At 40.1% G+C, this 12,772-nt stretch overlaps 1 protein-coding gene across 1 annotated transcript in view; it reads right to left on the bottom strand.

Annotated features, from left to right (window-relative positions):
• LOC123520081 (parathyroid hormone/parathyroid hormone-related peptide receptor-like) overlaps positions 1-7,799 on the bottom strand; it is a 62,732-nt gene extending 54,933 nt beyond the window's left edge. The window contains exons 1-2 of the mRNA XM_045281969.1: positions 7,712-7,799; positions 1-136 (exon numbers count right to left, since the gene is read on the bottom strand). The exon at positions 1-136 is cut by the window's left edge and continues 32 nt beyond it. Of these exons, the coding sequence (XP_045137904.1) occupies positions 1-136; positions 7,712-7,799 (224 nt within the window). The remainder of the gene's footprint in view (positions 137-7,711) is intronic.
• Positions 7,800-12,772: the final 4,973 nt, after the last annotated feature.

Raw genomic sequence — 12,772 nt, 5'->3', positions numbered from 1 at the left:
TCCTGTAGCTGTAGCTTTCGACACTCGGTTTCCTGATGCAGAAACAGAAGCTGCAGCCACCGCCTCTTCTCTGTGTCGGTCCACGACTCATTGTAGTGCACCCAGCCACCGCTCTCACTGATGTTGTTAGCGCTCACTGGAGAGGCAGAGAAGTGTTACGAGTCAGCTTTTGGTGTGAAGGTATGACGGACGTGACGGAGAGGATGAGGGTCGTAGGAAAGGAATGTGTGGAGTAGATATCTGTGCTATATTTAGGATGGGTTATGTTATGCTATGTTATTTCATGCCATGTTGTGTATGTCGTTGGTTGTTATCTCAAGTTACGTTAGGATAAGCAAACACGTGTTATTATATAAACTACCCTCTGGTAGATAATATTCCTTTATACTAAAATTGTTATTAGCTGTGTTGTATTACGTTATGTTTAAAAAATGTTAACACATGTTTACATATTATAATGAACTACCTGTTCTATTCTAACCCAATGACCTAATTTGATGCAAATGTATCGGAGTGGCACACGTATCTTCATATGACCTAGAAAACTTTATTCAGACACCACTCGAGTGTGAAAAGTAAGAGACGTGTGGAAGAAATAGTGTGTGTAAGAAGATTAAATGAAGACAGGTGGTGATGTGGGGTATAGACGGAAGAATGAGAATGTAAGAAATGAAGACATGGAGCAGGAGGTGTAAGGGTGACTCGCTGGGTGAATGTTACATTAAAGGAGGGCAAATGTGTGGAAACTCGGGGATGGACACTTGCATCATGGAAAATCAGGACACAGAGCAAACAGAAGGTGAAATTAGTGTATGAGAAGGATGTGAAAGGGCTATTGTAAGAACAAAGGAAAGACACCAGCAATTCATGCTAATAGAAAATAAAGAAAATGGTTTGAAATATCCATCACTTTGTGTTGGTTTGCACCATATACAACTATAACGAATTCGTTGTGTCATAATTTTTAAACGGAGATTATCAAATACGAATATTATATAGTGTTGTGATAATCGTCATGTGCTTGTCACGTGTTAACATTTATCCGTTATTTATTATTTGTCTCTCCCGCTCGACGTAACGGAATTTGTTATTCGTTGTAATTGTTCTTGTTAGGTATTACACACATACAGAGACACACCCATTCAACCACCTGTTCTCACACGGAGGTGGTGGTGACAACAATTGTGGCAGTGGGCTATACTGACCCATGCACACCCGCACCCACACCCAGACACACACACACACGCGCTCCATGGAGAGCGGACGTGCCTCCTGCTCAGAGTGGCATCTAACTAACACTCCACACGCTAAGCAATGTGCTTGAGTGAAAATCGTTATTGGTATTGAGGGGCAACCAGAGCGAGTGAACGAGTGTGCAGAGTGAACGTAGCCTGGTGGCGTGTACATAAGAGTGATCGGAGGTGTGAGAACCTCCACACTCCAAACGACAGAGCGGGAACCACACAAAGGCCAGCCATAGCAGCCGCCAACGCATCCCACCACACACACGTAGCTTCTTTGACATTAAGGGAATACGACAATATGATCAAGGATACTTTACAGAGTTTGGAAAGTGTATTAACTGAAAAAAGAAAGGTGATACTAGTAGGAGATTTTAATTGTAAGGAGGTGGATTGGGAAAATCTAGTAAGTGGTGTTGGAGAGGAAGCATGGGGAGAGAGATTTCTTAATCTAATGATGGAAAATATGATGGAACAGAGGGTGAAGGAAAATACTAGATATAGAGGAGATGATGAACCGGCTAGACTGGATTTGGTGTTAACAAGAGAAGTGTACCTATGTGGAGATATACAATACAAATGTCCTTTGGGAAAGAGTGATCATGTGGTTATGGAAATGCAGATAGCAACAACACAGCGAAGGAGAGACGAGACATACAGGAGTGGTAGATTGAATTATAGAAAGATGGACACAGAAAGTTTGAAAAATTATTTCAGAAAATTAGATTGGGAGGAGATGTTACAAATCAGAGAAGTGCAAAAAAAATATGAGATTTTATGAAATATTATAAAGAAGGAGTTATGAAATTTGTACCAAAGTATAAACCGAGAGAGGAAGGAAGAAAGGATTGGTTTAATGCAACTTGTGTTAAGGCTAAGGAAAAGAGAGATGTGGCTTGGAAAAGATGGAAAAAGAGCAGGAATATACTAAATAAGGAGAATTATAGAGTGGCGAGAAATGAGTATGTGAGGGTAAGGAGGGAGGAAGAAAGAAAATTTGAAAAAGATATTGTAGACAAGAGTAAGGAACATCCAAAATTGTTTTACAGGTTCATAAATGGTAAACTTAAAAAGAGAGAGTCCATTGGATAGTAGATGACCCTAAGAATATAGCGGAATTGCTAAATAATAGGTTTCAGCAAGTATTTACTAAAGAAACAATGTTTGTAAAGCCTCAGAATGTACAAGGAAATGTGCACATGGATGACATTAAGATACCTAAAAAGGAGTTATATAAAATGTTGGAGGAACTTAAAGATGATAAAGCGATGGGACCAGATGAAGTTTCAGGAAAATTATTGAAGGAGTGTAGAGAAGAATTGATTGATCCATTATATGATATTATAAGGTGCTCATTAGAAACAGGGAAGTACCAGTAGAGTGGAAAAGAGCTGAAGTGGTGCCCATTTATAAGGGAGGCAGTAAGGAAGAGCCTCTTAACTATAGACCTGTGTCTCTAACAAGTGTGGTCGGTAAGATTTGTGAGAGGGTGATAAAGAAATATTGGATACGGTTCCTGGAGGATCATAAGTTATTATCGGATCATCAATTTGGCTTTAGGAAAGGGAGGTCATGTGTAACAAATCTACTGAGCTTTTATTCAAGAGTGGTTGACAAAATACAAGAGAGAGGGATGGATGGACTGTGTATATTTGGATTTAAAGAAAGCTTTTGACAAGGTACCTCACATGAGACTGTTATGGAAATTAGAGATTTATGGAGGACTGAAAGGAAAAGTGTTAAAGTGGATGGAAAACTACTTGAGATGGAGGAGATGAGAACGGTAATAAGGGATGCAAAGTCGGACTGGTTGGTGGTGGAGAGTGGAGTCCCACAAGGCTCAGTGCTGGCACCAATACTTTTCCTTGTATATATTAATGACATGCCAGAGGAGTAAACAGTTATATTAATTTGTTTGCGGATGATGCGAAGTTGTGTAGGTGTGTGAAGAGTGAAGAAGATTGTGAAATTTTACAGGCAGATCTGGATAAGATTTGGGAGTGGAGCAAGAGGTGGCAAATGGAATTTAATCTGAGCAAAAGTCATGTGATGGAGATGGGGAAGAGTGGAAGACGGCCAAGAGGGTCATATAAGATGGGTGAAGAAGTAGTGTTGAAAAAGGTGGAAAAGGAAAAGGATTTGGGAGTGATAATACAAGACCATGGGCAGTTTGAGGCTCATATTGATAAGATGTTTGGAGAAACGTATAATTTGATAAAAATATTGGATTAGCCTTCCATTATATGGATAAAGATATGATGAAGAAATTAATTAGTATGGTAATTAGACCAAGATTGGAATATGCTGGAGTGGTTTGGTCCCCTTATAAAAAGAAGCATATAAGGAAGTTGGAGAGATTGCAGAGAATGGCAACAAAATGGTTCCGGAATTGGCAGAAATGACCTATGAGGAGAGATTAAAAGAAATGAATTTGCTTACCTTGGAACAAAGAAGAGAAAGAGGAGATTTAATACAGGTTTATAAACTGTTGAACGGACTGGATGAAGTGGATAATGAGCAAATGATGTTGAGAGAGGAAAACTTAAATAGAACTACGAGATCGCATAGTAAAAAGATAGCCAAGGGAATATACTTGAAGGATGTGAAAAAATATAGTTTCCCACAAAGATGTGTGGAGGTGTGGAATAGTTTGAGTGAGAAGATGGTGTCAGCGAGGAGTGTGCATAGTTTTAAAGGAAAGTTGGATGTGTGTAGATATGGAGACGGGGCCACACGAGTATGATACCCAGGTCCTGTAAAATTACAACTAGGTGAATACAACTAGGTGAATACACACACACACACACACACACACACACACACACACACACACCTGTTCACCTAGCAGCTAGTAGATACGGGATGCAATTCGAGGGGTTTAGGCCTCGCTTTCCAGGTGTGTGGAGTTTGGTTTGGTCTCAGTCCTACCCGAAAATCGGTCTATGAGCTCTGAGCTCGCTCCGTAATTGGGAAGGCTGGCTGGTGACCAGCAGGCGACCGTGAACACACACACACACACACACACACACACACACACACACACACACACACACACACACACACACACACACACACACACTTTTCCGTTATCGACAAATACTCTGATGACATTCCTAGTACTGATATCACAAAAGAAGAAGAAAAACCATTGTTTTTTCAAGTTATTCTTAGTCTTTTTTTTTTTTCTCACTGTTTCCACAAAGAGATATTGCTAAGTATAATTATAGTAAATACAATAATTACTCATCTGTGTGTGTGTGTGTGTGTGTGTGTGTGTGTGTGTGTGTGTGTGTGTGTGTGTTTGCAAGCGGGCGTGTACCTTAGGAAGTGCATGGGCCGTTTTCTCTTAACTGTAGAGTGTGTACGGCAACACTCTCGTTTTTTATATGCATTTCTTTTTATTTGGACGGGGTGTGTATATTTTCACGCTCGCGGAGGATGAAGGGTGAAGCAGTAGTCGTCTCTGCTGCCGACAACCAATTTCCCGAGGCACTCACTCTGCCACGGAGGAGAAAACTGGCCTCTGCATCATCCTTCCTCTCTCGAGCAGTGCCAGCAGTGCCAACATGCGCTCGTGAGTCTTGATCCAGGAGGGCAGTGTGTGTGTGTGTGTGTGTGTGTGTGTGTGTGTGTGTGATTGTTACCTCACCTACGTCTTGCGAGTCAAAGTAAGCAAATACGAGTAATATACGTACTGATAAGATAAATACAGCTTCACGGTTGAGGTTCATAGAGTATTGTGTGTGGGAGGAGTGTGTGTGTGTGTGTGTGTGTGTGTGTGTGTGTGTGTGTGTGTGTGTGTGTGTGTGTGTGTGTGTGTGTGTGTGAGACCTACCTTATCAGGGAGTAATTATGTCTTACCTATTAAGTAAGCACCAAATATACCAATTGATAAGACAAATACAGCTTCACGTTAAGATTCATAGGATTTTTTTTTGTGTGTATGTGTGCTTTGTGTGTTATGTATTGCGGGTCGAAGCAAGCAAAATAATATACGTAGTGATAAGATTAATACAGCAACATGGTTGAGATTTATCTGGTGTTGTGTGTGTGTATGTGTGTGACTGTTTATGTTAGCAGCCTTTCGATGTGATAGTAGCCTTTCACATATTACCTCACCTGGGAGTATTTATGCCTTGCCTAGAAAGTAAGCGAAGAATGTACTTACCGGTAAGATAAATACAGCTTTACGGTTGAGATTCATAAGCCAGTCAGCAGAAGTTAATGGTGAACGAAATAAAAATGTCAGTGATAGCTTGTGTAAGTCGAAAACACACGTATATAATGTGTTAGTTCTGGTAAAATTCTCTTCTAATTACTGATATAGATTAAAGTTTGTCACGGCACGCTTGTCCTTGCTGGTGCTGTATAATTATTTCCCTTCGCAGTATTTGCTCCTTGTTGTTATTATTTTTACAAGAATGTTTGATAAAGCATTAGCTCTTGTGTAATCCTTCACGTGTAGTTTTTCTTAGCTTTTTTTTTTTTGTGCGTTCGTCTTTGTTGCTGTTTGTCTCTCCCTTCGTGGTAAATATTTTTGTTGTCAATATTTCTGCTGGAATGTTCCAAGTAATAGACGTCATTTTTCTTATTTTTAGTTTAATTCATTTATTCTATTATTAACTTTTTTTTTTTTAGCATCTGTGTTTTTGTAACACTTTTTCGATTTACATTTTTCTAGGCAACATAAACCTGATGGTGCGTTTGTACATTTATTTTTTCTCGACTTGTTCGATTCCTCTATCGTGAGGCCGCACAGATTTTTGTGTTGGTGTGCACTATGATATTTTACATTTCATCCCTATTAATTTATTGTTTGATTTTTACTTTTTACATACATACACACACACACACACACACACACACACACACAGAGAGAGAGAGAGAGAGAGAGAGAGAGAGAGAGAGAGAGAGAGAGAGAGAGAGAGAGAGAGAGAGAGAGAGAGAGAGAGCATTCACCATCAAATGAAATAGAAAATGAGTTGCTCACTTTACTTTTTATATCGCTTCTTTTTGATGACAGAATACCCTGAACTCAACACCAATCCACTGTTTATAGTTTGTTCTGATGGTGAAGGAATTATTGAATATAAACGTAGTGGAACTGCACAGGTGACGGTGACTAATTAGCAACGGCAGGTAGGAAAGTTGCTCTTGGGTTTGCCTGACTTTAAACTCACAGGAGTCTTATGTGTATTTTCGGTATCTTTAACTTTTGTTTTCCCAAGTGATAATTTGTACCCTGGTTATTTTCACACACTGCAGGTTTTCCTTTCTCTTGCACATATTGTTTTCTCCTTCTCACTCTTTCTCCTCTCTGTGATAAGTAATTTCGTGTTTTTTAAGCGTTTTGTTTTCATCCTTCTTTCCCTCACAGGCGTTAGATTCCATGAATGAAAAAAAGATCATCTCTCTGTCACTCTTGCTTTCCCTTTATTTTGCGTTCAGTTTCTTTTTAGCTCCGTGTTTTTTTTTCCCCGCGCTTCCTGCTTTTTTGTCTTACTCTGCTTTTCTTCCTTAAACTTTCGTCATCTTTGTTTCTCTATTTTGTCCATCGCATTACTGTATTTTTTTTCACTCTCCTTTTTTCTTTGGGATGTGACAGAGGACTTTTAATGTTACAGAGGAATATAACAAGGCTGACAAAGGCAAACTCCTCATTAACAGTGATCAGGACAGTATAGGAAATAGTTGATTTTCGTTTGATAACTGAATCTGAAGAACTAATAGGAAAGAGTTGGTTTTCAAAGAGTGATAAGTGAGTGGAATAAACCCAATAATCAAGTTGTTAATGTTCAGTCATTAGGGAAAATTAAGATTAGAAAGGCTTATGTGTAAGGAAAATAACTAGAAGGTGTTTCGTGTAGATTGTCACGTGTAGGGCTGACGATTTCTTGCATCTTGCCGTATTTTCTTATATTCTTAAGTTGCCAATATCTCGTTCAATTCCTCCTTTCCCGCGCACCACATACTTGTAGTAATTATCCTCTTTGTCTTCCTTCTCTATTGAAGTTCTATTTCCTCCACTTATTATCATCTTCACCTATTGTATTTTTTGCCTCATGCCTGCCCTGCCTGTCTGCCGTGCCGGGTAACCTGCATTTGGTGACAATGTGCCGTGCCTAGGGCTTCTGTTGTTAATCCAAGCATTCTCTCACGCCATTATTAATAGCATTCTCGAGGGCCGGGAGGATTTGCAGTGTCTTGGTAACGCCAGATTTATGTCTTAACGTTCCTTGACTTAACGCGCGGGAGGACAAAGAGGAGCACACAGGAAAGCAAGCGTCATGTCGGCACACAATGACTCCCACGCTGTGACTTGTGTCCACACCACCGACGCAATACAATATCAGTCTTCTTAGGCCATTCTCCCTCACTGATGACGAGACGCAACTCTCTTTGCTCCCCACTGTGATCGGTTTTCTGTTTTTATTTCCAACATTTGTATATTTTTGTGTGTCGTTGCTCACCGTCAATGACGTCGTAGGAGTCTTCAGGGATCAGTAGTGTGCCATCAGCTTCGTCTGCAGGAGTTGGAGGTTCACCCAGGTCCACCATTTCCTCGGTTGCTGGGGGGACAGTCGGGTTGGAGACACCTTCCTCCGTTGAGGCGACAATCACCGCCACCTGAGAGAGAGAGAGAGAGAGAGAGAGAGAGAGAGAGAGAGAGAGAGAGAGAGAGAGAGAGAGAGAGAGAGAGAGAGAGAGAGAGAGAGTTAGTGACTCATACCAGCAGGTTTCAAGGTATTCTTCCATTCCTTTAATTTATAACTAACTTTTTTTAACTCTTTTTAGGGACCGGCATCTCTAGGGACCTTTTTTTTTTCCCTTAATTTTGTTGGCCTTGGGCGTTACCACTCCTCAATAGAGAGGGAAGAGAACACAAAGAATAAAAAATAGAAGGAAAATCCTCAGTCCTTAAGAGGCTGTGTGATAAAGCTGATTATTCAGCAGAAAGTGAGAACACGTATGATGGTAAAGTAAAAGAATTATGGAAAAAAAAATATCCACCTACTTTTACTGTTAACTGTGAGAAAAATTTTGAGAGTTGACCTTCAAATGCCTGATGTTGTCCATTGCGTGACAATCATGATGTGTCTTTGATCATGATGTGTCTTTCAAAAGTGCCATGATGAGCTACACACACTCGAAACCCCTTTTCACCACAAACATACTTAACAGTTGAAATATTGCAAAATAGATAAAATGGGTGGAAGGAATTGAGCCTCACAACAGACGGGTCATGAAAAAAATACGCCGTTGATTTCTTCCACAGTTTTATGATTTCCTGAGGATCACATGAGAAGGTTCTTCTTTCCACATCAGGTGTTCACTCGTATTTCCTGTGGTTTTATATATAGTGACGTTATTGCGATGACTCAAGGCTGTCTGTCAGTTCATCATCCTGTGGTTTCTCTCGTTTCGCTGGTTCAATGCGCGTCTCCAGTATGTTCTTGGCTTTAATGTTGATTGTTTCACCTTTTTTTCAGCCATTTTGTCGCTAACTTTCCTCTCAGATTCCCAAGCATACAATTTATCACTTCATTAATTAGAAGACACCTACCGAAACGACAGCTACTCCCAGTGAAGTCCAGTGCACTGGATCAGGAAGTCCCATGAACTAATTATTAAAACCAGTGTGACCTCACTGAACATTTCCCTTTGTGTCTCACAGTACATTAGGGCAGTCACAACTTGACCTCATAAGATTATCTTAAACTCTCTTCCTTTACACGAAATTACATGCACCTGACTATACACATACCCTCACTCAAAACTCAAAATTAGATATGGCGACTCCTACACCAGCTTCGGAGTTCCATTCCTGGTAAACTAGTCTTCAACTTTGTTGTCCCCATGACTTTGAGAAACTGGTGCAACATCCTACTCGTATACATGAACGTCTAATCCTTCTCTTTATCTTGTTATCCTATCTTCTCCACTGTGATTCTTCCGATCACAATCACATATATATATATATATATATATATATATATATATATATATATATATATATATATATATATATATATATATATATATATCTTGTCCTATTACTCCAATCTCTCCTCAGGATCCCTGTTCATACTACCCTGCATTTCAAATATTTTTTTTTCTTGTAAACGATCAATAGTTCATGAAGTAAACAGATCACACAGGAAAAAAAAAAAAAAAACCCAGACTTCTAAACTCTCTGAAACTTCGGATTGGTGTAGAGCAAACTTGGTATTATTCAGTGTCTCAAAAACTCATTTCCTTCATCTATTAACTCGATACAACCTTCCAGACAACTACCTCTTCTATGATACTCAACTGTCCCCTTCTTCTACACTGAACATCCTTGGTCTTCCCTTTGCTTATAATCTAAACTTTAAACTTCACATTTTATCTTTAGCTAAAACAGCTTTTATGAAATTAGATATTTTGAGTCGTCTCTGCCGGTTTTTCTCGAAAAACCTTCCGAGCTGCTAACTCTGTAAAGGGTCCTTATCAGTTCGCGTATGAAGTATTCTTTATATGTATGAGGGGGCAGGCGTGTTTTTTTAGACAAAAGTATCAAAAGCTTTTCGCCTTATCAACTCCTCTCTTCCAGCAGACTGTATTCACCTCTTTTTCATCGCTGCAGTGTTGCATCTCTTGCTATCTTCTACCGCTATTATCATGGAAACTGCTCTTCTGATCTTGCTAACTGCATGTCTCCCCTTCTTCCACGGCCTCGCTGAACAAGACTTTCTTAATTTTCTCACTTCTATTCTGTCCACCTCTCTGACGCAAGCGTTAGCCAGTATTCCCGATCATTCCTCTCTTTCTTTAGTATACTTTGTAACTCCCTGCCTCTATATTTCCACATTTATATGATTGAAACTTTCCTTTAAGAGGGAGGTTTCAACACACTTATTCTCTGGCTTTGGCTGACGTCTTTGTTTCTGTATGGGCCTGGCACCTCAGTAGGTCTTTCTTTATTGTAATTTTTGTTACCCTTGCCTCGCCCTTCTTACATAAAAAATGTAAACAGGTGATATTTGTATTGTAATAAGCTGTGCCTTACTATATTCCATTTTTAAACATTTAAGCGAAGAAATAAACATACCTACCTTAGTCTGCACACTAACACTGGCAACACCAGCACTAATTATCACTCAGAATGGAACTCTATATGCATGAACGATTTTTCTTAGATGACTTAAAGCGGGTATTGTCTGATATTAGGAGAGAGAGAGAGAGAGAGAGAGAGAGAGAGAGAGAGAGAGAGAGAGAGAGAGAGAGAGAGAGAGAGAGAGAGAGAGAGAGAGAGAGAGAGAGAGAGAGAGAGAGATGCAGGCCTTTGTACTTAGAAATATTTTTGCGCTGTTTATGGTGTGTGTGTGTGTGTGTGTGTGTGTGTGTGTGTGTGTGTGTGTGTGTGTGTGTGTGTGTGTGTGTGTTTACTTGGCTGGCTTTTTCATCGGCAGTGAGTGTTTTGAGGAACATATGAGCTGGGTGGAGTCTTGTGTTGTGGGAGTAGGCTGACGGGCGAGGAGGGGCTGGAGAGGAGTGTGTATGGGAAATGGCAAGGGAAGGGAAAAAAAATGCGCCAAGATAACTGAAAAAAAAAAAAAAATTTGATTGATTTGTCATGGTTGATTATTACTGTTTGGTGATTTTCTTTTAGTATCCTTCTATTACCAAAGTTCTTGTATACTCGAAAATGATCTTCCTCCATAGAAAAGAAAAGGTAGATGATTTTTTACAAATGTATCATACGTTTTATTTTCTTATCGCATTATAACATTATCACTAGGAAAAAATGTATCCTGTCACTTATTTTCAATTTTCATTATGTGTTGATGGTTTGTTTACTCATCCCAGTACGTTATGATAGTCATGCGTACAATACTCAATACTTCAAAGATAGTAGCAATTATATGAATCCCGCCACTCTATTGTGCTTAAGCTTGTATACTTAAACGCTCTGCTCTCTTATCACGACTGTTTTAAAAGTCTGCAGAGATAATTGGTCGGGTTGTAAAGAAAGTTTCTCTTATTACTAATGTTGAAGTCTTCCTAATTTATTACTAGAACCGTAAAATACCCTTAAAAACCTGTGCAACTAAACTAGAGTCTTTTGAATACAGTGTAGGTGCAGTCGGGAAATTCAAAAGGCCGAAGAGATGATTGGCAGAGTTCTAAAGCGTGTTTCTCCTATCAGTGATGTAGAAGTCTTGTTAATCTGTCAATAGAATCGCAAAATACGCCGTGGTACAGTGGAACCATGCGTGCTTTAGGGTCTGAGGGGTCTCCAAGCCCACGGGTTCGAATCCTGTCCACGGTCCTAGTGTAGGTTGGGCTTCCTCACTCTGGGCAACGGCTTCCTAGCGGGTGGGCTTTAAGATAGGAGGTACCGCAAAAAGTATCCCCTTTAGCCCAGAAATTACCGTGAAAAGCCCACATGGTATAAAAAAAAAAAAAAAAACTCAACTACAGCCTCTTGAATATAGTGGAGTTCAGCAGGGAAATTCTTTGCAATACTTTCCTTTGGATGTTGTGCTGCATTTTCAAACCTTTGCTCACAACTCCACCTTGGATGATTCTGGGCTTGTCCTTCCCTCTCCTCCTCCCTCTGACTATTTCATGTCTACAATTACAATTCTTCGTAACGATGTTTTCCATGCCCTCGCTGGCCTAAACCCTCGGAAGGCTTATGGTCCTGATGGGGTCCCTCCTATTGTACTCAAAAACTGTGCTTCCGTGCTTGCATCTTGCCTGGCCAAACTCTTCCAACTTTGTCTATCGACTTCTACCTTTCCTTCCTGCTGGAAGTATGCCTACATTCAGCCTGTTCTTAAAAAGGGTGACCGTTCTAACCCCTCAAACTACCGTCCTATAGCTTTAATCTCTTGCTTGTCTAAAGTTTTTTAATCTATCCTGAATAGGAAGATTCTCAAACATCTGTCACTTCACAATCTTCTGTCTGATCGCCAGTATGGCTTCCGTCAAGGTCGCTCTACTGGTGATCTTCTGGCTTTCCTTACTGAGTCTTGGTCATCCTCTTTTAGAGATTTCGGTGAAACTTTTGCTGTAGCGTTAGACATATCAAAAGCTTTTGATAGAGTCTGGCATAAAGCTTTGATTTCAAAACTGCCCTCCTACGGCTTCTATCCTTCTCTCTGCAACTTTATCTCAAGTTTCCTTTCCGACCGTTCTATTGCTGCTGTGGTAGACGGCCACTGTTCTTCTCCTAAATCTATTAATAGTGGAGTTCCTCAGGGTTCTGTCCTGTCACCCACTCTCTTTCTATTATTCATTAATGACCTTCTTAACCAAACTTCTTGCCCTATCCACTCCTACGCTGATGATACCACCTTAAATCTTTCCACGTCCTTTCAGAGACGACCAACCCTTCAGGAAGTCAACAGATCACGCAGGGACGCCACAGAACGCCTGATTTCCGATCTTTCTAAGAGTTCTGATTGGGGCAGAGAAAATCTAGTAGTTTTCAATGCCTCAAAAACTCAATTCCTCCATCTATCAACTCGACACAACCTTTCAAA

This window comes from Portunus trituberculatus, chromosome 46, assembly GCF_017591435.1.
Source record: "Portunus trituberculatus isolate SZX2019 chromosome 46, ASM1759143v1, whole genome shotgun sequence".
Lineage (NCBI taxonomy): Eukaryota > Metazoa > Arthropoda > Malacostraca > Decapoda > Portunidae > Portunus > Portunus trituberculatus.
Note: the sequence above shows the minus strand (reverse complement) of the source record. Positions and strands in the feature narration are given on the sequence as shown.